The sequence below is a fragment of the Callospermophilus lateralis genome, chromosome 13, assembly GCF_048772815.1.
Source record: "Callospermophilus lateralis isolate mCalLat2 chromosome 13, mCalLat2.hap1, whole genome shotgun sequence".
Classification (NCBI taxonomy): domain Eukaryota; kingdom Metazoa; phylum Chordata; class Mammalia; order Rodentia; family Sciuridae; genus Callospermophilus; species Callospermophilus lateralis.
In genome coordinates this window covers 45,333,648-45,361,171 of record NC_135317.1, presented here as the reverse complement: position 1 = coordinate 45,361,171, position 27,524 = coordinate 45,333,648, and the positions used below count along the sequence as shown (strand labels likewise).

Below are 27,524 nucleotides of genomic sequence, written 5' to 3'. Positions count from 1 at the left end.
GGATTCACCTTTTTAAGTCAGGCTCAGCCAGGATATTCTTTGATAAACATAGAATCAACTGATTAAGTATTTAATTACATATGCAGAATCCCTTCACATTTTTTGGATAACATAATCACAGGTATGATATAACATCATACTCATAGGTCCTATCCACACTTAAGTGCAGAGAATTCTTTAGGATCATTAGAAGTTAGTCATAGAATTCTGCCTGCCTCACTTGCCTTTTTTTTTTTGTTTGTTTTGTATATGTGTGTGAAATTGCCAATGTCTTGTAGCCACCAAGTTGTGCTTATCTCAGTCTTTATACCTTTGATGACTCCTCCACCATTTTCTTCCTCCATTACATAGATGTTGATGTTTCCCAAAATGTCCCATTAACTGTTCAGGCAGTTTCTTGATCTTATACATATTGTTTTCCACTGACTAAGGATCAGTTCCTTTACTTTAAAAATTAGGAATACTTTTTCCTCTAGTTCTTTGCTAAAGAAAGGAAACTCATCATATGATGAATGAAACAGAAGCAACCCACAGTGCCATTTCTTGCCAATTTTTGATCCATTTGGGGAGAAATCTGGGCAAATATCACTAGTTATAGCTCCTACCACTCAAGGTAAGGTAATCTGTGTGGGGATACTGGAGATAGCCAACAAGGAAGAGTGGAAAACCCTTACTGTATTGGTGAGCAGGCACTGATACCATTGGAGTTGAGCAAATGCAGCCTCTGTGGTTTGGAGAAGTGTTGTCATGTTATTGGTAGGGTATCTTAGAAAACTATGGGTGTGGTTGTGACTTTTATTGAGAGGGGGCTGGACATGTGTGGGTTGAGGCAGCCATGTGATAGTAATGGTTTTAAGTTACATTGGTAAAAACAAATAATTTATTACAATTTATAGCATTTGCACTTGAATTCAGCCTTCTGTCTTTTAGCAAAATTCATTATCTTTCATATAACTTATGGCTTTCAGTCTTCTAATTTAAGGATACCTTGGTGGCATTTGCTTGAAGAGCAGATCTCTTTCCTCTTTCTAAAGTGACCTTCATCTCTTTTTATCTGATTGGTTTATCAGTTAAAACCCAGCTTAGGGAAATAGGCTTAGACATTATTTCCCTGCTAAAGCCTTTCCATTTCTAGAAACCTGCCCTCAGTGTCCATCCTTAATCCTTCTTTTCTCTCTTTGTTCTCTACCTGGGGTTGCAGGTGTTTCTACCAATTACATCTATCATATTGTATTAGAATGTATTTACATATCTCTCCACCTACTATTGAGATCCTTGGGGATAGAAACTGATTCATTTTTTAAGTTATTAGTACCTGATATATGACAAATGCTGAATACATGATTTGAATAAATGAATTACAGTCAGTCACTGCACCAGCCCAAATAACAGTATTTTCAGCCATTTGACTTCTATTCTTTTAATGGATGAGCTCAATACAATGAACTGTCCTCTTAGAACTGCCTTCATAATATCCCAGGAATTTGGATATGTTGTGTTGCTATTCTCATTTCCTCTAAGTATTTTTCTCATTTCATCCCTGATTTATTCTGCTGTCCATTGGTCATTTGGTAGCATATTATTTAGTCTCCAGGTGTTAGAGTAGCTTTTATTTTTAATTTTATTGTTGATTTCTAATTTCATTCCATTATTATCTGATAGAATGCAAGATATTATCTCTATTTTTTTGTATTTGCTAAGAGCTACTTTGTGGCTTAGATATGTTCAATTTTAGAAAAGGATCCATAAGCTGCTAAGAAAGGGTAGTCAGTCATTGATGGATGAAATATTCTATATATGTCTGTTAAGTATAAACAGTTGTATTTTTTAGTTCTATAGCTTCTTTATTTTGTTTTTCTTTGGAGGATCTATCCATTGATGAGAGAGGTATGCTAGAGTCACCCAGTATTATTGTATTGTGGTCTATTTGATTCTACCCACCTGACTTCAAGTGAGCAGATATGATCTGATAAAGACTTTGACCCTTTTTAAACCTGTATTTATTTGTTCCATAGATATTCACTTATACTACTGGTCAACTTTTCTGTAGCTAGTTTGCTTCCACTGCCCAAAGTTCTACTCTCTTTTCCTTCACTGATTATCACACTTTAAACTCATGAGATCAATCTTTCAAGCAGATTTTTATGGCAAAACAAAGTGTTTTTGTCTTAAGCTCTATAAGTTACTCCTGAGAGTCTTGGAAAAGCTAAGAGCTTGTCATGAGATGCAGCAGATGCAGAGGATCTTAATCACAGCTCTTCATATATGAGTGAATTTCTGAAGGTAGGAAATAGAAAAGTGGAAACTACCATCCAGCAACTTTAGTTTTGAGGAATAGACCAAAGAAGATCTTCAGGAGTAATGTTCAGTACATGTGTTAAGATTGTAGAATGTTTCTAATACTAATTAGAAATACTAACAGAGAATAATTATACTAACAGAATAATTCTGTTTTCATACTTACCAGAGACAATTTAGAAATAGTCCTTCAGATTATCATCTCTACCAAGATCTTTGTAAATTTTTACTATTGAAGAGCAGCAGTAAAGATGATGCAATAGCATTATCTATATAGCCTTGGAAGAATGTAGCTTTCATGTCACATATGACTTTTACTAAGAAATGATCCTATAAAATATTGACTCTATAGCATAGGAGTATAGAATTAAGAGGATTTGATGTGGATTAGAATGCTTAAATTTCAGAAACCATTATTTATCTCTTCTTCTGTAATATAGACAAAAATTAGTTTCATGGTTTTCTCCATGGTCAGCTGTTTTTGTTAAAACTTACCTTGTCAAAAAAATATCCATTTGGCCACAATTAACTAAAAGTTGTTGTTTTAAAAAAGGATCTTTTATGGAAAAAGAGTCTAGGAGGTAACTTATTTTTTATTATGTAAGAAATTATTTTAAGCAAATAGCTCAGTGACCAGGCAAAGGAAATAAGGGATAAATAGAAATTGAAACATGCATGTAATTATTGTAAAATTGTGAAACACGTTAAGAGTATGTATGCTTTTCAATCTCTGTTATCAAATTATTCTGATAAAGGTTTATGCAGGAGCTATTCTTCTAAAAGGTTGTGTTACTATATAATGTAATTTTTAAGCAGATAGTTCATCATATCCGTTAATTTATGTCTTCCCAAAATGTAGTGTTTTTCCTCTTGAGTTATCTGTAAGTAAGCAATTATAGGAAAAAATGAGAAAAGTAGGAGAAAGTTGGCTATATAGCAGGTTCATGCATCCAGATAATTTCTTAGGTTTTTCTTAAGCATTCTATAATGATCAATTTTTATAAAATATGCATAATGCCAAGCCAGAATTTTGCTTTTGGTTTTGCTATTATATATGTTGTTTTTTGTTTTATTTTGGCTAGTTCGTTTCAGCTTATTATTTTAGATCTTTGCCTACTAAGTAGTATTTTACCCTTCTCATGCCAAATTTTAATTTAATTTTTCCCTGAAAAATGTTCTTCCACTCCATTAAAATATTTTACATTTTCTTCTCTAGCATATGTTACATAAGTTTATATTAAAGAAACACATTTAGTTTATCAGTTCTATGGAGTTATTAATAGCTGATGGCATCATCACGAAGACTAAGTTTTCTTTATAGACTATCCTTTTCATTATTATTTTACATAGCATTGTTTCAGCTAGATCAACAAATTAATTACTGTATTTTACTATATCATGAATAATGACCAATGTGAGTGAAATTCGTTGGGGAGGGTATTTTCTTTTAAGCTTCTGTGTTTTTATGGTGCTGCACTGCATTTATTCCATTGAATCTACATAGAGTGCTTATTTGACATAGTTAATTAAAGATATTAGCTTTCTTTATATTACATATTTGAACAGTACACAATTCTTTTATGCCTTAGGATTTTGATCCCTTTGTACAAGAAAATTTACAACCTTCTTTGTTTCATTTCAGAATGACCTTATTTAAAAATGTATGAGGCTATTTATAATCAACTCTGGCAGTGATTAAAGAGGTGTGAATAATAGGTTATTGGAACCTGACAGCTCCTTGTTTGCTAAACTTGTTTTAGAACATTTATGTTGCTCAGATGTACCTTATCTTCTAAGGTGGAATTTTCTCTTTCCACATGTAGGTTTTGGTATAATACATTACATTAGTTTTTTGTTTGTTAAAGTGGTTTAACAAACCTTAGTGTTTTATTGCTTTGTTTTACATTTTAAACCTTAGAGCTAATTAATCAACATTTTATACTTAGTTATTTCAGTTAGAATAGCGATCAAGCAGTCAATTTAGATGGAGCATTTGTTTTTAAGTGGTGCATTGCTCTTCTGTCCGAAGCTGTTCTATAAGGTAAATGCAATCAAGGATTTTTTTTTTAATTTTTTAATAGAAAAAAAAAACAAAAACAGCAGTTGGGAGGTTAAATTCAGCAGTTGTTACTTTAGGAGTAATGTCAAGCCTCTTGAGAAAATTTGGGATACTATATCCAAAAAGGAAGAAACATGCACTTGATATTTCCTTAAACCCTTAAAACCTAGAAAAACATGAATTGTAATTAATCAAATTTGGTATATATACTTAAATTTAAGAATAAAAGAAAATTATTTTAAAATTTTGAGTAAACTATTAATGATTTTTTCATTGTCATTTCTTATGGATTTAGAAAACTTTGTCATTTGGTAACACTCAAGTATGTTAAAGGTTTACTAAACTTCATTTTAATCTTACAACTGAATTTTCTCTTACCAGAAAGGAGGTTTTTTTCCTAAAAAATGTGGCTGTCAAAACTGGCAGAGAAAGCTGGGCCTCATAGAAAACAAAGATTAGAGAAATTATGATAAAAATTGCTATGTATATATTCCACAGTAAATTGGAGTTATTCGTAATTTAGAAAAAAAGCCAATATAAAATATCACTTCAGCATGATGGAATTCCTCCACTACATAATTTGTCATTTGACCTTTCTTCCATTGTGATCTGTAGCATTAGGTTTCCCACAAATTTTAAATTTTTTAAATTTCACTCATTTTTAAAGATTTAAAGCCATCTGGCTTGAAACCTAGTTTTTACTTGACTTTTTCTTTATTTTTTCAAGTTTGAAAAATGATTGTGCAATAGTCTGCATTTTGGTGGTATTTAAGGGCACATTTTTCTAGACCTGGTATTCTGTCCATGTAATGAGAAGTTGGAGTACAAATATTCACCAAAGGATAGAATTTTTTGAAGATATCAAATAATCATACCTGTAAACAGCCCAAAATTTTGTAAAAAGATAAGTATGATACATTCAGAGCACCTAGCAAGAACATTTTATTAATTATAAGAACACTAGGTAGGGAATGGGGAGCATGGGAGTAATAGTCGAACTCTAGATAGGGCAGAGGGGTGGGAGGGAAAGGAAGAGGTCAGGGGGTTAGCAAGGACGGTGAAATGTGATAGACATCATTATCCAAAGTACATGTATGAAGACACAAACTGGTGTCAACATACTTTGTATACAACTAAAGATATGAAAATTTGTGCTGTATATGTGTAATAAGAATTATAATGCATTCTGCTGTCATTTATTATTTAAAAAATCAATAATAAAAAAAGAACACTAGGGTGTTTGTAGCGAACTCTAGAATTTTAATCCTTTCTTCCTAATTAATCTTTGTGAATTTGAGTAATGTGATTAACTTCACTAAGTACATATGCCTTTTCCTTAAAATGTGATGGTAATATTAGCTCTACCAGTCTCACAGTATTAATTCTGAGGATGTTCTGGTTTGTAATGTGTAAATGGAGTTGTTAAAGTTTGGTGATATTATACTAGATGTCAACCTGAAGACACAGATTGCAGGTGGGATACAAAATACATGTTTTATACAAATGTATAAAAGTCCCCTTACCCTACTCAAGTGAACACTTCTATTTAGTTAAGAGATACTTGGGGGAAAAAACAACAGTCTGGGAGCCTTCCCATGAATATTCATTGGCTTCTAGCTCATTTTGGCCTTCTGAGACACTTTTAAAACATAGCTTTATGTCTGTAATATCACTTTAAAAGCTTTCAATTACTAGGGCATTTGAACTATAGAGTCAGCCTAACTTTATAATCCTAGACTAGTACAGAGAGCTTGCTTGTTGTTTAGGTTTTCCAGTTGGGGACATCCTGTGATCTAACTGTTCCTAGTGCACAAGCTAATCCCACCCGTATCCTGTTTGTGAGTAATTGGATAGGAGCCTGGAAACTCTAGGGCCAGATTGTATAGTGCCTTCTATATCAGAAATCTCTGATTTGAGTTTATTTACCTTCTAACTAATCACACCTCTTACAGATGATCTTTGTTCAAAATGGCAAATTGTATAGTAAATTTGATCTCTAGTTTTGTCTTCATAGTCCTGCTTTGGATAACATTTACATTGATCTGGATGGGAGACATACCTAAAGTATAAATACAGGACTACAGTCTTTCTGTACAATTAGAACAGATCTTTCTAGAATAAGAAAGAATTTCTTGCTAAATTATCTTCTTGTCTAAATTGTTAAGCGTAGGAAAGTACCATTTGCATCGTTGTGTTTCCATTATTATTTGGATTCTCTTCACAGAGTATCACAGTATAAGATTAATAAACAAATACACAGTGGATGCAAGTTTGTCTTAATTCAGAAAAGTTCATTGTTAAATCTCGAGAATTTGTGTAATAGTGCTGCCATTTAGTACAAAAGTGTGATTAAGAACAAAATTGTGGAATCCTCTCTTTGTTATTTAATTGTATTTGCCACTTACTGAAGAATTCTATAGTAAGTAGAATTCTGCTGAAAATAAAGCCTATTTTCTAATTGCTGTATTCTTACCTATAATTTGTATATTAATAAAGAGTGTTTTAGTTATAAGTTTTAGAAACTCAGTTTAATTTGGAAATAAAAGCCAAAAAAGGAAGTAGGGAAAGGAATGGACTTTATTGGCTCATATAACTGAAAAGTACAAGAAATGATATCTTCAGGTATTGATTAAACTATATTATCATGACTCATATTTTTCCTCTCATTCTGTTCCTCCCCTTCTTCTCCATCTCTCTTTCTCCCCTCCCCACACCTGAGCTGTGGAGGGCTTGAACTAGTTGCTTTTTAAAAGTCAGTGAGTCTGTTGGGAATACTTGGAGGCAGAATTCTTACTTGAAGGAACAACTCTTAATAGTCTGACATTCAGCTTTGATATTCTTTACATGAAGTACATAAGATTTTAAAATACAAGGATTTTAACTTATTTGAACATCTAAATTATATCTAAAATAGTTATGCTATTTTAAGGTTTTGTGTACTAATTCAGGTATAGATTATTATCATGAATTCAAGGTGAAATGCGTATGTGTATTTATTTGTGTACTGTGTGTGTGTGTGTGAGGGGGGGGTAAGATTGTTTATTAATCATTTATTGTGTATCATGCTGTACTAAGCAGTTTACATAAATTACCTCATCAATCCTTAAAACAATCTTATAAGTAGATATGACTCTTATGTGTGAGGAAGTCAAGATTTAGGAAGATAGCCTGCCCAAGGACAACCAATTATTGAGTGCTTGACCTGCAATTTGAACTCTGCCTGACCCAAAGTTTCTATTACATTGTTAGATAATCCCTTTTCAGATTTTCAGAAACTACCTCCTCCTCCTACAAGCTAAATATTCCCTTTAATATAGTGTCTTGATTACTTCTACTTACAGACATGACAAACATACTAAAGATTGTCTTTTTTCAATTTAATAATTATTTAAATAGCCATATGGCTTTTATATAAATTTCCCAAGGTTTGCTGTGTTAAAATTTAAATCAGTTTGGTACCGGGTGTGATATTGCATGTGCATGTATAAAAATGGAATAACAAATCCCACTGTCATGCACAACTGTAATGTACCAATAAAAATATAGAAAAATAAATAAAAATTTAAACCAGTCTTAACTGTAAAATTTTATTTTTTTTTTAAATAGTCTAGCACTGCAAGTATGCTATAACATTTTAATCCTTAGCTTTAGATTAATGTTACCTGGGAAATAAATTGCTATACAAGCACACATGATTTATATGGAAAATAAAGCAGTTTATTATGCTAAATCTTTAAAATCACAAGGCTTCCTAGTTACAGAAACATTCTTGTGAATGAACTTACATAACAAGACAAAATTGAAAACAGAAACTTTAGAAGCTAATGTAATATGAAGTTTATAATTCATAAAAATTGTTTTCTTTTGTTTTTATTGAAGGAATAAATCTGATGATTGAATTTATGATATAGTCTTTTGTATGATTAATAGTGATTTTGTAAGACCCAAGTCAGTATTGCTTATTGTTGTACAAATAATGTATTAATTTTATACATCGTATCTTTGGTTTTGTCACCCTAAAAGGAAATTTTAGAAAAGGAGATTCTATAGGAGTATATGGAAGGGCTATAATGCACATTTCTAAATTGGCAGAGAGCTTGGGTAGATGAACGAGCAACTAATTTCTCACCTAGTTCCAGGTACATATCATGGTTGTTGATCAGGAAAACATACCTGGCAGAAGATCACATATTTCTCCTGTTACCCATCTTCCTATAAATGTGACCTTGCCTGTCAGGCAGCTTGCCTTGAACTGAACTGGAAATAAGAAACATCATTCCTTACATTGTAAATCTGTTACCATTAGATGAGGAGTACAGAGGCAGATAGATCACTGTAGACCAGCCCTAGTATGTTGTCATCCAGAGTGATTTTCAGTGATCTTGTTATATAAGAAATCTCAGAAGTGTATTTTAAATAAATTTTATTTAAAATTTAGTTTGATGAAATTTCCATCCACTACTTTTAGTAGAATATAAGGATTTTCAAATCAAAATAATAGATGCTAAAACTTCAAAAAGTTAGGAAGCATATAAAGTTAATCAGAAAATAAAATTCTGTGAACCCCATTCATTCAAAACAAATTTAATAATTTTATTATTTATTGATTTAATCTAATGGAATTACTGTGATAATTTAATGAAAACATTATTTTCAATCAATATATAGAACTCTTTGGAAAACTTAAAAGTAATAATTAGCAGTCCATAACTATGAACTGGAAGACCTATTTTGTATGACCAGTAGACAAGTGGGTAGATTGTCTTTAAATCCTTACTTATGTAAATGTGAAGTGAAGCAACATAAACATTAAATTCTTGACAAAGTAGCTTATTATGAACACCTAAGCAGAGGAAAAATGGAGACCCCATGCTTATAAATTTGGACAGAAATATATTGAAATATAGAAGACAGTAAACATCATTACATCCTTCCTAGAGTATGTAAGACTTAATAAATATTGACTTAATAAATATTCACTACATCAGGTATCTTATTCAGCATCTTTATGCCTAGGAATATAAATATAAGACATTTTCAGGCTATAGTGTCATACCTATATAACAATATCATATCACCATCATCACAGATACATAAATATGGATTTCAGTGTTCTAGTTCCTGAGCACATGGAGTTACTAAAGCACACTGGATGCGCCTGATATGAATGAGCAACTGCATTTTATATTGTATTTGTATTTTAAATTAACTTTAATCTGAGTACATACATGAAACTAGTTATTTCTTATTTAACAATACTGTTCTCAAAACTTATGTGTCTCAAAACCTGTCTATTTGAAAATGATGGATGGTTCCTATTCCTTGAAATGTATCCAAAGCATTTAAAATCAGCACATTACAGTGACACCACCACATCAGTGTTTGTAGCAGCATAATTCACAATAGCTACACTATGGAACCAGTCTGGATGTCCATCAAAAGATGAATAGATAAAGAAATTGTGGTATATATACACAATACTTAGCCATAAAGAAGACTGTCTTTATGGTATTTACCAGTTGATGGATAGAACTGGAAACTGTGGTGCTAAGTGAAATAAGCCAGTCCCCAAAAATCCAAAGGTTGAATGTTTCACTGATATGGGAAGCTAACCCCAATAAAGCAGGGGAAGGAGAAGAGAAATTCAATAGATAAGACAAAGGGGAATGAAAGGAAGATAGCAGGAAGTGGAAGAGGAAAAACAGTAGAATGAATCTAACACAATTTTCCTGTGTACACACAAGAAAATATCTGAGTGAATCTCACCATAGTGCCAACCCACAGTGGGGTCCTATTTCGAATAAAATATATCCCATGCTTGTATAATTTTATCAAAATGGGTTCTACTCTCATGTATAACTAAGAAGAACCAATAAAAAAGAAGCATGTAGATAAATTTAGAATTACAAGAAAAATAATGGTTGATTTTCATGGATCTATGGACAGGCTGCTTTGTATAGTTATGGAAATTGGTTAATGGTTGTAGCTGGTTAATCTTTGTTACTATTTTTATTGTTACTTAAATTACTGGAGGCAATTAAGTGGATCATGTTATAATAAAAGAAGTGGTATTTTAAAAAGAAAGAATATAATTTAATTAAACCTTTTGGGTCAGAAACAGTTGTTGAAGCTGTTGTATAAAAATGAGAGATGTTTGTAGAGATAATTTTTCTAATCAGATTAGGTCTAATAGAATGTGTGCTGTTTGGGCTTGTTGATAATTTTATGAATGTTGATAAGTAGGAAATAATTGTTGGGAAAAATCCTAAAATGTTAGAGAATGTACAAATGTGTGTGGAAATTTTAATTTTAAGATTTTAAGTTATAAAATTAAATTCTGTTGGTAAAATGAAACCTAAAATAGCTTCAGCACCTGCTGGTATTTTTAGGTAGAATGGTATAGTTATTTGAGAGATCTTTATAGGAGTAAAATTGTTGGGATTTTGGAATTGTTGGAATTCCAGAAAAAACATTGCCAGAGTATTCTATAAATTATGTGGGTTGAGGCTGTGGCTGTGGCTCAGAGGTAGTGCACTTGCCTGCCATGTGTGAGGCACTGGGTTCAATTCTCAGCACCAGAAAGAAAGAAAACAAGCAAGAAAGCAAGCAAGAAAGAAAGGTCTATCAACAACTTAAAAAATATTTTTTTTTAAATTATGTGGGTTATATTTGTCAACAATAACTGTATTGAGAATTAGAACTGAGAAAAATTTAAATATCAATTCTTAATAACAGAGTCACTGCATCTTCACATAAACAATATTTTAATGAGAAATAACGTTTTCAAAAAGATGAGACAGTGATGTCATTTTGTGTTTTTACAGATCTCTTTATTGTCTGGCCTAAAAGACAGAGCCTAATTCTCAAATGTGCTTCTGCATTTAATTTGTTGCAATGTAGTACGCCCTCCCTTTATCCATAGGGGGTTATTCCAAACCCTCAAAGGATGCCTGAAACCTAGGACAGTGGTACTGAATCCTATGTGACGATGTTTTTGTTTTCCTATTTGTTCATACTGTAGATCATAGCAACCTTAGCAGACATTTGTTTTTCCTTAAGTTGAGAACGTTTACTATTTCACTTAAAGAAAACACTTTCACAACTTCTCTTTGGAATTTCTGAATTGACAACATCACTACTCTTGTGCTGGGGGTCCATTATTCAGTACAGAAGGAGTTATTTGAATATCAGCATCGTGACAAGACACCATAACAATCCATCTGGTAGCCAAGATGGCTATTCAAATGGCTTTGTGGGTAGCATGTTTAGTGTGGATTTGGCGGACAAAGGTATGATTCATGTCCCAGGTTGGACACATCCAGGTTGTGTATTTCATCACACTACTCATAAAGGCATGCAGTTTTAAATTCATGCATTGTTTATTTCTGAAATTTTCTACTTTATATTATATTTGAGCCAATATTGACCATGGGTAACTGAAGTCACAAAAAGTGAAACTGCTGATAAGGAGGGTCTTTTGTACGTTGTTTTGGTTGAAGTATATTAAAATTTATTCTCACACAGACAAATAGTTAGAATTAGCCTTTTCAGAAAACTCTTTGGTTACTATACCAAAACCCATCAAGTTTCTTAAAAGTTTATTTGTAATGTGCAAAGTGAAGACATCTCAGTGAATTATATAGTTCATTACAGTGGATTAACATCCACTGGTGTGTCCTGAACTCTGGACCTTTTACTCAGGAATTTGTAACATTTGACATTGGAATAACTTGGTTCGCTGAATTGTTCAGGTACTCAAAATATTAACATATTTCATTTTACCATATTTTCTTTCTTTCTTTTTCTTTTTGGTACAAGGGATTGAACCCATGGTATTTCCCCCAGCTCTTTATTTTTTTTTTTTTTTAAACTTAGAGACAGGGTTTGGTTAATTTGCTGAGGCTGGCTTTGAACTCAGGATCCTCCTGCCTCAGCTTCCTGAGCCACTAGGAGTAAGTGCCACCATGTGTCTGGCTTATTTTACTATATTTTGAAATCACCTTCAGAAGGGGCTTTATAATTGAGAAGCACCGAAACTTACAGTGGCATTTAACATATTTTTTCCAAAATTCTAGTTTTGGAAAATTCTACCTCAAATTTTAGCATTGGCAACAAATTTGGCATTTTGTTTTCCTTGAAGTGATAGGCTTTCTTGGTTTATTTTTGAGAAAACATCTGAGATACTTTAGCCTGAATAAGCATACTTTGTCTACTGTTTGTTCTTTCACATTAAATTGATGTATCATGAGTAAAGCAGTAGGTCAACTAGTAACTCAAACAATTGCAGGATGTTTTTTAAGATTACCATTATACTCGGATATTTTGGATATTCAGCAAAAGTATTATATGTGTGCTTCCCATTTTATTGCACAGAATATTAAATATATAAAACAAAGAGCCAAGTTTTAATAAAATATTTTTACTACATCATTATTAAGTATAACTTCCATCCCCCCCCCTTTAACAAAAATGAGTGGCAGGGAGGGTTACACAGATACAGTTTGTGGACACTGTCTTGATTTGTGCTGAAGTGTCAAGTTTTAGCCACCATTGATATATCATTAGTGCAAATATCAAAAAAAGTGAAAAGACAAATAATGCCTTATTATTATTATAAAAATGGTTTTGGTCTTTCTGATATAAACAGTAAGGGAGAAAATAATTTGATCTTTGTTAAGTTAGGGAAGTTTCTGTGATAGAGATCAAGATACTTATGATTAGCCTCATTTCTTCTCCTTTAACTCCCTTTTCTAATAAAAATAAAAGTAAATAGGAAAGCAATTATTATGTTGGAAATTGTTTAGCAGTGTTGCTTTTTAAGTCATTCATCAATCAATAAGTATTGAGTACCTACTTTGCACAAGTTATTTTTATTGTTGAAAATGGGAAATATATAGCATTTAGAATAATAGTCATACCAATAAGGGCAGCTGCAGCTTCCACTATAGAGCACTTGCTCTGTGCTAGTCACTGTTTATGTGCTTTGAAATGCATCAACTTAATCTTCATGGCAACCTCATCCAGATAGGTTTTATAGAAAGTCCACTTAATTTGGTGCCAAGCTCACTTAACTTGTTTGGGCTTCAATTTTTTGAAGTATAAAATAACAAGACTTATACTTCACATCTTTTCCAGGTTTAAAATTCATTAATTTTAATGTTTTACAGCATGGTGATCCTTTATTGACAGATTATCAGAATAACCCACACTTTATTAGAAAATCATAAAATAATTGCCAAATCATTAACATAAACTTTTGCAATTTTAGGGCCTTTTCTCTTTAAAGTTCATTGACTCAACACATTTTTCACATGTTACTGACATATTATCAGAACACTTCATGCTTGACCAGAGACCTAATGATAGACATGTGAACATAATGAAAACATGATAAGAAATGGGTAATATTGCAGAAAGTTGTAAAACCCAAAGGTTAGAACAAGAGTTAGGAAAGTTCAAGAAGAGGATCATCAAACTGGTACTGTTTTAGTTTGTTCACTAATTCAGCAAATGTCTTACATGTGTGCCTTTGATAGCCCTTATAAAGGCTTGAACTTAAGACTACTGGAGTGAATAAGACAATGTACTTTCCCTTGTGCAACTTATATTTTAGTGGAGAAGTGTGGTAGATGAATAATGGCCTCCCTAATATGATGGCCTTCCAAATATATTCATGTCCTTTTCCATAGAACCTGTGAATATGGTGCATTATCTGAAAAAGGAGAATTAAAGTAGCAGGAGTAATTGTGGTTACTGATTAGCTGATTTTAAAGTAGGGAAGTTAATTTGAGGTTCTCTGGCTAAGTCAGAGAGTATAACAGTTCTTAAAAGTGAAGACTGGAGGCTAAAGAGGGACCAGTATCAGAATGATATGATTAAGTGTTAGTGGACCACTTTTGACTCTGAAGATGGAAGGGGCCACATACCAAGGAAAGTGGGCATTCTCCAGAAGGAAGAGGCAAGAAAATGCAAAGAGCATACCCCTGACAACACGTTGATGTTCATGTGAGACCCATCTTGAATGTCTGATCTCAAGAACTGTAAAATAATAAATTTGTGTTACTTTAAGCTTCTTAAGAATATGGTAATTTGTTACAGCAGCAACAGAAAACTAATAGAGAAAAATAAAATGAATAAGTAACTACATCAGGTACTACAGATTGCAGTGAAAATTTTGAAGGAAATAAGTAGGATGACCTTAGAGAGTAAAGAATTAACTATGTTATATTAGCTGGTCAAGGAAGTGTTCTTTGAGATCACAACATTGGATTGGAGATTTGAAGAAAAGAAGGAGCCAGCCACAGTCACACACACAGTCAGAGCATTCCAGGCAGAGGGAAAAACCCGTGCACAGGCTCAGCATGGAGAAAGACTTGTCATTTACAGAGAACAAAAGGGCATTTAGTAAGAATATAAAATAGTGGAGAAGAGGGTGAGGGCCTGAACATGCATAGCTTTTCAGGCCATGATAGAACAATGAAAAGCTATTGAAAAGATTCATGAAGGAGAGAGAGATACAGTGTGCTCCCAGTCAGCCACACAAGCACAAAGACAATAACAGACACTCTGCAGTGCACTGTGTTGCCAGCTGTGGTGTTCAATAGGTTAAGTGTACTGCATGCACTTTTGACTTAGAATATTTTCAACTTTTGATGGACTTACCGGGACCAAACCCTATGGTAAGTTGAGCATCTGTATTTTAAAAGGAAACAAATCAGGAGAGAGGGGGAGTACTATTATAATCAAGGGGGTCTATAAATTTAAATAGGGTAGTCATAGAAAATTTCACCAAGTAGGGGAAATTGGGCTATGCATAAAGAACATTCCAGGTACAGTGACTTGAAGCTCAGAAGCCTTGAAGTAGGAGGCTAGTGTCGCTGGAATGGAATGAATCAAGTGTAAAGTAGAAGACAAAATCAGAGATAATAGGGTGTCAGCTCCTGAAGAGCCTTTGGATTACAGTGAGTAAAATGGCAACTTTTTAGATAGTTTGAGCAAAGGAGGAACAAAATTCCACTGTACTTTAAAAGGAAGTTTTTGTCTGCTATGTTGAGGAATAACTATAGGAAGACAAAGTAGCAGTGGGGAAACCAGGTAGGAGGCAATTAACTGTGGATGAGATGATAGTTGCTTCAGTTGAGAGGGGGTGGTAGTAAATTGGTAGTAAGTTGGTCAGAGTCTGAATGTATTTTTGAAGTATTTTCCTCCAGATTAGATATTGGGTATGGGGAGCAGGTGAAGTCAAAAGTGACACAAATATTTTTAACCTGAACAAATGGAAGAATGAAATTACCACTTTGTTTTTATAGTGCATTACAGTTTTACATAATATTGGGTTTGTTTTGATATAATTATACATGCATGAAATACAATTTGCTTTTAATGGAGTGTGGCTATTATGGTATGTTTAAGATAAAATAAGAATAAACAAATCTGAGACTAGTTTAAACCAATTTTTCCAATAAAATTGCAGTAAAGGAATGAGATATAGCACTGGGAAGAGTGGACTCTAATCAGCATAAGGATATAGTTAGAAGAGGGGTTTTTGAAACCCTCTTGTTAAGGGCAAGAAAGTTGAAAATATTAGATTAGAAGTGATTTTGACAATACAGAACTGAACTGTATATTTCTTCCATTAGTGAGGTATGGAACATCTTTTTATATGTTTATAGCCCACTCATTTTGTGTGTGTGTGCATTGCCTTTGCATATTCATCCTTTTCCATGGGTATTTAAGACTGTTTTTAATCTTTAAAAAATCAGCCTTTTCACATGTATTATAAATGTTTTTCACAGTTTGTCATTTGTCTTTTGACTTGAATTTGTTTTTTTACATGAAGATGTGAGTATTGCTGTCATATTTGCAGTGGCCTTTCTTATCCCAGGATTGAAAAGGGTGTGCCTGTGGGTTTTTTTTTTTTTTTTTTTTTTTTTTTTTTAGTACTATAATGGTTTTACTAGTTAAAGCCTTTGATTCATGTGGATTTCATTCTGGTGATAGTTATGATGTAGAGAACTGGATTTGTTTATTCAGTGATTTTAACTGAAAAATGTGTCTGTTTTTCCTCCCACTCCTACTTTTCACGAGACTTCTACTATGGATCTAATTTTGTTTTGTATTCAAATCCATTAGTTGTCTATGCCTGTGAACATATAAATTTCTTTCCATTTCTACAGTTTCAAGATATATTTTGCTATCTGGTGTGCCTACTCCACGTTCTCCTACCACCACCATTTCTATTATTTTTCTGAGTTTTTCTGAATATTTTTATGTGTTTCTTTTCCCAGATAATTCTAAGAGTTTGAGTATATATGTGTAGTACTGTACTAAGTGTTTTGAGTATATAATTATTTTCATCATTATGAGAACCATGTGAGGGGCATATTATTATTATCCCCATCTTACAGAGGGGGAAAACAGAGGTATGAGAAAAATGAAAGGAAACAGAGGCATAGGAAGAGTATGTTAACATCCCAAGGAGACATGACTACTAAATGTCAAAATCGTGATTTGAACCAGGCAGTCAGTTTTCATAAACTAGGTTCCCATCTTTCTAGATGATCATTAGAATCATTAATCTAACTATCTAGATTTAGAATCTAAAATAGCATTTTAATATTTGGATCAGAATATAATTGAATTTATAAACAATTTTAGAGTGAATTGCATATATATTATAAGCATATCAATGCTTATAATATGAAATCATTATATCTAGTAATAAGATATATCTTTTCATTTATTTGAATCTTTTATGACCCTCAATATAATATTAAAGCTTTCTTTATGTAGGTCCTTTATGTTTTCTTTAAGATTTTCCTTCATGCCTTGTCTGTTTTGTGTCTATTATTAATAGGATTTTTCTCTTCTACTATAATTTCATCTAGTTATTGTTGGCTATATTGGAAAGCCATTAATTTTTTCTGTTGAACTCATGATTAATTATTTACCAAATTTTCTTACTATTAGTAGTTTTTACCTATGACATTTTTTCTGAATTTTTCAGAAATGCATCATACTACCAGTAAATAATAATTTTGTTTTCTTCCTTCCAATATTTATATTTTTTCTTTTGTTCTTTTAAAAAATTGGCTTGTTCTTTTAGAACATTGTTAACAAAGATGAGAGTATCCATTTTTATCCTATAAGGGCCTCTGATACAAGATTTATCATGTGCTGACTTCAGTTTTGTTTTTATAAAAATGTATTTATCAACAAGGAATGGTAAATTATTTTTCCAATGCCTTTCAGTGTCGATAGAAGTCATTGTTTTTACTTTACTATGTTAGCATAGTGAACTCTCATGTAAAGTTGAATAATGTCTGTCTTTTATTCTTTTAATATATTAATAGTTTTAGTATTTTATTTTATTTAGAACTTTTTGCATCAATCATTGCTAGTAAGCATGTACATGCACACATACATGTGTGTATGCTCTTTCTTAGATTTTAGTTGACTATTATGTTGGCTTCACATTTTTTTTATTTGGTGCTAGAGATTGAATCAAGGCCTTGTGACATGCTAGGCAAGAACTCCACCCCTGAGCTACCTCACAGTAGCATTTGCATTTTAATATTAAACATTTGTGCTTTCTAGTTTTTCTTCATAACTAAGTGGGTTACTGGTCTCTCTGTTTTATTGGTTCTTTGAGTGCTAAGCTTTTAAATTTATTTACCAATTACATGACCTCTGTATTTTTGATTCAATAATTTTTTATTCTGTCTTCACATTTTTCTTGGATTTCATCATACTACTTATATTCCATAAATAACAATTCATATAAATAAAAAATATATGCTTTTTATAAAGAACTATTGCCTAGGGAGGAAATATTATTAAATATTATTATTTTAATAATATTATTAAATATTATTAAAATTGTTAATAAATTAATGTGAATTATTTTAATTCAGATACTTTTCTCACATGCAAAAAAGAACCATCTATTTCTGGGAGTGAATTTTGCTTAATCTTTCAAGGACTTGGCTCTTTATCTGTCATCTTTCTGTTTGTAAGCTGAACTTAGATCAGCTAAAATTTGCTTACTGAGTGAATGGGAGTTTTGACAAGGCTGGAGAAGAAGAAAGTAATTTGGAAGGATGGCTCTTGTTGATAGCACATAGATAGAAGAACTACGGAAGTTGAGGAAAAGGGAGAATAAGGGCTAAGAAAATACCAAAGACAAATCCTGTGAATCTTAGTGATTATTATATGATGAGAGACAGGAAAAAATTGGAAGTAGATAATTCAGTGAGCAATCGCAACACTTTTCCTGCCTTTACCTATCAGTTTCATTCTATTAATAGTCTGTATCTGAAGACAGTAAAAACCACTCACCCTTTTGTAGGTGTTAATAATCATTGCCTTTCATTGTAATTAAATTTTAAAAGATATTTTGAAAATATTAAAATATTTTATGATTATTTTTCAACTTAATAGATACCCTGGCATAAGAAAGATTTTATGTACCAAGGATTTTTTTAAAATCTTCTTAATTTTGCTGACCCATTGTTATTTATTAAAACCTAACATGTTCATAGTACTTGGGGCATTCTAACTATGGTGATGCTTTTATTTAAATAACTTAAATTTAGATAATATTCACCTTGTACATTTTATGTTACTTATCTATTACATTAAATATGTATGTTATTACCATGAATCCTTCATTATACAGTAAAAATACACATAGATGATAAGTTAATGTTATTTATAAATTAAGCAAAGAACCAGATTAACAAATATTTACACTAGGTATAGAGTATTGTATTTCTGGACAGCATAAACTCCTCATTCCTAGAGTAATGGGTGCAGAAGTTTTCCCTAATCGTATGAATTGTCAGATGACTTCTTCTTTCTATTTCGCTTGCTTATTTACCTTGTCTGATTTACTACAGTTTTATTTTCACTTTTCTAGATTATCAGTACCACTTAATATACTAACTTGTTTCTTCACTGAGAAAAGTAAAGTGTGGCCCCATATTCAGTTCAACAAATAATTCTATACCTACTATGTGGAAGGCAGTATGCCAGGGATTCTCTTTATGACGTTATGTTTGTGTGTAATGTTACTTTGGTTCCAACTGATGTTGAAAAATAATGGAAATACTCATCATCACTTTTCTCTTCATATTTCATGGTACTCCTGCCTGAATTTCTGTTGTTAGCAGAGTACTAACATATGTAAAACATTCTGCTCCTTAATAAAAGTAATTTTCATCAGCTCTGAAGAACATAATTCAAAGTGTGTTTTTCCTAGGTGATTCTTACAATCATGACAATACCCTAGTTTGATATCTGAGAAACTAGTTTGTTAAAAATAGTCTGTTTTTGAAGTTCATCCTTAAGTCTTTTTTAAGTAAGATTTTATTTTTATACTACGCAAGTTTGTTTGTTTTAGATGTGAATAGGTGAGATGAAGATAAGCATTTATTAATTTCATAATGTAAACAGAATCATCTCTGGAAAGAAAACATATGACAAAACATGGCCTTAGCTTGTGGCTTTAATCAATACATACCACTTTTATCATCTGATAAAAATTGAAGACCTCAAAGTTAATGTTCCTCCTCTTTCACTACCTCCCTAAGTTTCTTCCTCTATGCAGACCTATCCTGCTGTTGATAGCTACAGTCAATCATTATGATGAGATTCTTTCTTTATAAAGTGCTTAAATGATCTCGTAACAACTGTAGTTGAGATTGTAGTGTTCTTTTCTGAAACCATATTCATCTAATTTATTTAATTATTCTATTATGATTGAACATTACTTAAAAATATGTTTACATGGGACTTTCATGAATACAGTTGATGTGAAAGTCTTTCAAAAGTTTATTACTATGATGGTATTACCCCATAGTATACTGTGTTTTGTTTTTTTATGAGATTCTAATGATTAGAATCCCTTCATTTGAAAATATTTTCAGTAGCTAATTGTTATAAAGTGTGGAATTCTAGGTTCCCAGAATAGGGTAGACACATATTTAGCAATACCTAAACATTAATGAAATGTTAAGTATTCTTGACTTACCATTATTGCAACAAAGTGTGTAGGCTGTGGAATAAGGTACAGGCACACCTGTGTTTGAGTCCAGCTCTACAACTCAATAGCTACATAACCTCTGATAGGTTACTTAACTACTCTTATTTTTTATCTACTAAGAAAATATAATAGTACTTGCTTATTAATAGTTGTTGCAGAAATTCAGTAAAATGATGATGATGATGATGATGATGATGATAGCAGCAGCAGCAAATCCACTTCCATGATCCTTACTGTGTGCCAGACACTCATCTAAAGCACATGTTTTGTAATCATTAGATTCTTACCGTCATCTTGTGCATTTGGTGCTGTTATATCTGACTTTAAATACCAGCAAATAGCACCAACAAGAACAACTTCCAAGAAGTCAATATGTTCCTTACTACATCTGGTAACAATAAGAATTGCACTGAAAATATTGCCATTTTCTTTTGAAATTTAAATTCATGTTGTGATTTGAGGGTTGTGTTTAAAGGTTTAAAAACTATTTGACTTACCTAATTTTTTTCCTTGCTTTCTTGATATTTTGTTATTTTAGTTAAAACTCAATCAGGATAATCATCTATTGTTAAGAATTATACCACTTTCAGAGTGAATAATGGATACCAAAATAAACTTGGGTTGGGGGAGGAAGAAGTTCTAATGTTCTATAGCACAGTTGGGTTAATATAGTTTACAACAATTAAATGCACATTTCAAAATAACTAGGAGAGAAGAGTTTGGAAGTTCCTAATGCATAGAAGTGATAATATTTGAGGATATGAAACTTCTGTTTACCCTGATTTGATCATTACACATCATATACATGTACTCAATTATAACATTTTACCCTATATCAAAGTACAAATATTATGTCAATTAAAATACAACCATATACAACTCTAGACAAAATACTTTATTATTATTATTCAAATATTAAACAGTACTGAAATATGGAAGTAGATGTGCAGAAAATCGAGGTAACTGACATTCTCCTTGGCTACTAGAATTTATCCAGGGCTTTCTTTACCCTCTCTGCTTTTTGGTGGTGGTGCTTTTAAATAATTAGCTCTGAAGACCCTCAAGCAAAAGATTCATCAGGAAACTCTTATAGTCAGCCAGTTATGGATCAGCCTTTGAGAACTGTTCCCCTTATACACATACACAATTCACTCTGATCATAATTTGGCTGAAGTACAAGGAATTCCATTTTCCTGCCTTGATACATATTTTGCCTTTTCTATGTTAAAGAACATTTTTTTCTTTATTATATTGACCAAACAAACCTTTCCAGGTAGTATTTGTGGAAATTTTGAAGGGCAGTTTAGCATCATCATCATCACCACCACCACCATCATAAAATAAGTTTTACTGTTAAAGCAATAATTCCACTCCTACTGATCTATCAAAAGTCTTTAAGGAATAAACAAAAATATATTGTAAGAAAAATTATTGTGACCATGTTGCTAGTGTTACCACTGGAAACAAACTAAATTTTGTCACTAGACACTTGGTTAAATTTTATCTGTACAATGGAATGCTATATAGCCATCTAAAGGAAAAATAAGAAAACTTCATAGGAATATTGCCAAGATATGTTATAAAGTGGCAAAAAACTAAATGGCAAAACAGTGTTATTTGGTGCTATATATACATTTTATATGGGCAATGTAGGATTTATATTAAATATAAATTTAATGAGTATGAAGTGAGGTTTGTATTACAGTTAAATGAAATAAGGTATATGATAATGATTAGTATCATGCTTCCCTAATGCATAGAAAAAATATATTTTGCCAAGTTGAAGAAGGAAAAATAAGGGTATTTTTACTTATTTTACATGTTTTATATTGTCTAGATTCTTTTCTACAAAAAAACATGTTTTATAATTAGAAAACTATTTGCTTTTGGAAGAACAGCTGGAAAAATGTATTCATGCCAAAGTATCAATTAACACCACAAAATGATATTTTTCTTTTGATTCAAGATACTGAAAAATTTCTAATAATGAACACAGTGGTTAACTCTGGTTGTCTTTTGAACAAAGGGGATCTTCCTAATGTCCATAAAAGCAGTTTTGGAGATTTGGTTTATTTGTTCTCACCTTTACATATTCATCCATACTTTTAACTGTATCTCTTCATATTCTGAGTGTGTGTGTGTGTGTGTGTGTGTGTGTGTACACTTACGTGCGTGCATACATACACTTATGTAGGGAAATATATATGCATATCATTTAAGCATTTAGGTGGTTTTCTTTCAAGCCATTTCTTTCAAGAATGGCTGGAAACTTTAAGGAGGCAAGGCATAAAATAACTGGAATTAATTATTGCTTAATTATCTAGACAAAGTGAAACTTCCCTTTCCCCCCTTCCTTTCCCTTTTTCTCTCTTCATCCTAATCTTAGCAGATAGTTTAAAAAAGATATTCCAGTGACAATACCCCATTAAGTACTAAATATTTATCTCTTTAGACTGATTATTAGAAGGACACCAGAGAAAAGCTTTGCTTATACTAGATTATTTGTTTTAGCAAAATTTATTCTCAACTATTTCTCATGGATTCTATAAAGTATAGCAGTATTTCAGAGTAATTATATATCTTTATAATGCAGGTGTTAGATTTCATTTAAGTTCCTTAAAATTGAGGAAATGGTGCCCATTTGAAAACTTGTGAATGTCAATTTTTTTATAATTACAGACTTAGAAACATTACTTAAATTCATTGATTGCATGGAAATTTGATTCTTTCTAAAATCAGTATGAGATTAATATGAAATACATGGGCTAATTGACAACTTGACAGTACTTTTCTTGTGGTAAATTTGAAGCTGTGCTGCAATTTTATTCGGGAAGATGGCTTCTTTTTTTAAGTTGTAATGCTTTAATGATTTGAATCCCTAATTGTACATAATACGTATGCAATAAGCTTATTATGGTTCGAGAGAATATTTGTTTAATGTAATTTAAAAGCATAAGATATGGAATCAGACTTTTGGGCTTCAAATTCTGGCTTTGTGACTTCCTAGCTTTCTGATCTTGAACAAGTTATCCTCTTTTTTCTTGGTTTTGGCATCCATAAAATAGATATAAGTAGTACGTGGTAGAACTCTGTTTCATAGGGTTGTTATAATTAAGATTTATAAAGAATTTGTATGTATAGTTGGTGTTCAGTAAGTATAGCTGCTGCTATTTCCATTTTGGTTATCTAGTATAGTAAGGGCCATAGGTGTGTGTGTTGTAAAATCAGTTGTTTGTGCATTGTGGTCCAAAGAAAGCATTATTGAGTTACAGACAGCCTAAAATATCATTTGTGATTTCTACTTTTCTGAGGTGTGAAAATGATTTTTATAATACTAGTAAGTTTTGATTATTCATTTCTTGTTTGTATTACAGTTACAAATTATAATACTGTGGTAGAAACAAATTCAGATTCAGATGATGAAGACAAACTCCATATTGTGGAAGAAGAAAGTGTTACAGATGCAGCCGATTGTGAAGGTGGTGTGCCAGAAGATGACCTTCCAGCAGACCAGACAGTGTTACCAGGGAGCAGTGAAAGAGAAGGGAGTGCTAAGAGCTGCTGGGAAGAGGACGGTGAGCTCAACTTTGTACAGTATTCTGTTAGCCTGTACTCTACTTTATTTTTAAAAGTATATATTAACCAAAAGATAAATTGGATAAAAAGGTTCAAATGAACAGAAAACTTCCTTGTATATCAAACAATATTGGGTGTTTTGCTTATTTAAAAGGAGATTATAAAACAGAATAGTAAAGTTGTTTTGACCATATTTACAATGACACAATATATTGAATTTAGTAAATTTTTCTAACTATAATCAAGCTTGTTGATATAATTGAACCTACCTTTAATTTCACATTGTGACCTCCCCCGTGAAGAATATACATAGAAACATTAGTTTATTTGGTATAGTAAAAATTATATAAGATATACAAAAAATCCCAGACAGATAAATCATGGAAGCATTTTTAGCATTTGTAAGCCTTTCTACATACACAAAAGTTGGAATCCTATAAGCAATTTGGGTCTTTTACTTGGTTTAATTTTTTCACTAAAGGAAAATTTTTACTTAGGTAAAGCATGGTTTAATGAAAGGAGAAATGGAAATAAGGAGACCCTCTTCTTATTGCCTTTTTAAACACTGAATGTTTAATCTTCTTCTTCATCTATCAAATAGAGAAATTGGACTTTAGTCTTTTATTAATCTAGCTCTAATAGTCCTCATTTCTACTTTTCCTAATAATATAGTTCAGTTATTTATCCTGTATTGCCAAGATTTAAGCACTAGTATTATTTTTAAAAGGAGGTAGAAATTGTAGGTATTGTGAATTAGAGATATTGAGAATCAGAAAAAAAGGGCATCATTAAAATAAATTATAAGAGGTCAAATCCACGGTCAGTCAAAGAAGAAGCTGCCTAGTAAGAGTCAAGTTTAAGGAGGTCATCTAGATAGGATATTAAAACTAAGCTAAAAAATCTAGGAAAAGAGGTCAATATGCAGGTCAGAGAATCTAGATAATGAAATAAAGAAGCTTAGAAAAAAGTCCAAGTAGGAGGCACAGGGTAGCAGAAATTAAGATTTCTACAGTATGGCAAATCTTACAACATCAAGGAGAAACATCTGAATCAGAAAGGGTAGCCCTAATGCATCTTAAAATCAGGAGCTGGCCTGCAATGGAGATGGGCATTTTTAAATTCTGATCCCTAAAAATACACTTGCCTAAGAAAAATGCTCAACTTAAATTTTGAAAACATTTTATAATAATTTTAATTTGGGGGTAATAGGAGCACTTGGCCACTGATCCACCTATTTTGTATTTTATTTAGACACAGGGTCTCCCTGAGTTGCTTAGCACCTAGCTTTTGCTGAGGCTGGCTTTGAAGTCTCCATCCTCCTGCCTCAGCCTCCCAAGCCACTGGCATTACAGGAGTGTGCCACCTCACCAAGCCTGAGGAATTTTTGAGTGAAACAGTGCTGGTCTTGATTTCTAAAGACCTAAAAGAGGTTAATTAGACAAGAGGAGAAAGAACACAAGGTGCTTTAAGCAGCAGAAGCAACAAGCATGAAGTCACAGGGCTTCAGCAAGAAGTATTTGCGGAAAATGAAATCAGAAAAGTAAATAAGGGAAGGAATATGAAGTGCTTGTGTACTAAATCAAGGAATTTGAACTTTATCATGAAAGCTATAAGAAGAACAACACTGATATGAAATTTAGAAGTAAGTCTAGAGCAATATGGGATTAAAAAAAAACCTTTCGGGGGGTAGTGAGCCTAAGGCCAGAGCGCACCTTCAATAAAGATGCATTAGTATTTCAGGAAGAGGTAGCAGTTCCTGAACCAAAGCCAGGACTCCTGAAATGGAAATAGAAGGGAGGTATTTTAAAAAATGTAGGAGGTAGAGTTGGTTGATTCTATATGGAAGGTATTATAGGGAAAAGATTGATTTAAGTCCTGGGTTTCTGGAAAGTAGAAACCAATGAAATCAATTTGCTTACTTACTGTGATGGCCTGATAATGGTAGAGCAATTAGTCAGTTAAACTTCAATATTAAATTCAAAACATTTTGAGGAGGTGTTTCTTATATTTCCTATCTGTGGATCCAGATCTGTGTACTTGATCCAAAGTCTTAATATGGAAGCTAGAAGAAAATTATCTGTCTGGAAAGAAAGAAATACAGAGAATGACATAGATTGAGGGATAAAGAAAGATGAAAAAAATCAGTGAAGAGGTTCTGTTTCTTAAAATATGTTGGGATAGATTTGTTGGAGTAACCCTCCCACTGAAAACAACTAATGATGCTATATTTTAAAGAATAAAAAATAAATAAATTCTAACAGTTTAAAGAGCTAAGTAGCTAATAGGACATTAATATGTAAAAAATCTAAGGGAAGATAGGAACCTACAGATATAAGTAGAGCAGATCATAGAAGACTTTTTTTGTTTTTATCCTTGAGCAGATTATAAACTAGGATTATATAACATGTAGTTTTTTAAGTCTCTCTGAGGGGGAAAAAAAATAAAACTGAGACCACTAATACCAGCTCTTTCCCTAGTATGCATATTAGTTAATTTCCCATTTTTATGACAAAATATCCGAGGCAAATCAATTTAAAGAATAAAAAAGATTTATTTCAGCTTACAGTTTCTGAGGTTTACTTCCTGGTTCCTTGGCTCCTTTGTTTCTGGGCCTGTGGCAAGGCAAAACATAATAGAGCATGTAATGGAGCCAAGGTACTCATCTCCTGGCAGTTAGGAAGCAGAGAGGGGAGAGGCCAGGACCCAGATACCCTCTTCAAGGACATATTCCCAGTGATCTACCTCCTCCAACTAGGCCCCACCTCCTAAAGCTTTCACTACCTCTTAATATTGCTACCAGTTGGCCACATGAAATTTTGGGGGACATTTCAGATCTAAACTAAAGCAGGATGGATTATATCTTGAATATAAGGATGAACTAAAAGCAAACCATCTGCCATCCCTTCCATCTTCAAAAGTCAGCCAAATTGCCTTAGCTGGGTATTGGGAAGATAAAGATTGTCTCTGAGAAGTGGGAACCACAAGTTGTCTTGTACTGTTTTGAATGCCCAGTTCACATTGCTAAAAAACCTAATAAATCTCAAGCCATATTTGAAATTAAAGTGCAACTGTTGCAAATACTCATAGGCACTAAGCAGAAGCGAACATAAGTCTTTTGGAGAAATACATCTTTACCCGAGCACTACAGGGGTCTCCAAAATAATTTGGCAAGCAGATGGCAATATGAGTGAAAGATAACAAACAGGAGGAACTTATCTATAAAAATTTTAATTACTAGAGTTGTTATGATTCAGATTATAAATGAATGTTCTATCATGTTTAAAGAAAAAGACAACCTTGAAATTAGCTGCTGTAATACCATTTCATAATAAAACTAGATGAGAATAACCTAATGGAATTCATAAAACTGAAAACAGAGTAATAAGAATTCAAACTTCAGAGAATGAATTTTTATCAGCAAGTTAAACAGTTAAAGAAGTTAGAAATTGGAAAGTAGAAAAAAAATCACAAAGTGAAATGTAGATAGTCATAGAAAAATATGAAAAACAGGTTAAGAGACATGAAAATCAATATGTATTTTAATTCCAG

The 27,524-nt window shown here is 32.3% G+C and overlaps 1 protein-coding gene across 4 annotated transcripts in view; it reads left to right on the top strand.

Annotated features, from left to right (window-relative positions):
• The window catches only part of Zeb1 (zinc finger E-box binding homeobox 1), a 166,269-nt gene that overhangs the window by 77,637 nt on the left and 61,108 nt on the right, over positions 1-27,524 (top strand). For all 4 annotated transcript variants that reach the window (XM_076832059.1, XM_076832058.1, XM_076832057.1 and 1 more), the window contains exon 2: positions 23,774-23,974. In XM_076832059.1, coding sequence (XP_076688174.1) covers positions 23,774-23,974 — 201 coding nt within the window. The remainder of the gene's footprint in view (positions 1-23,773; positions 23,975-27,524) is intronic.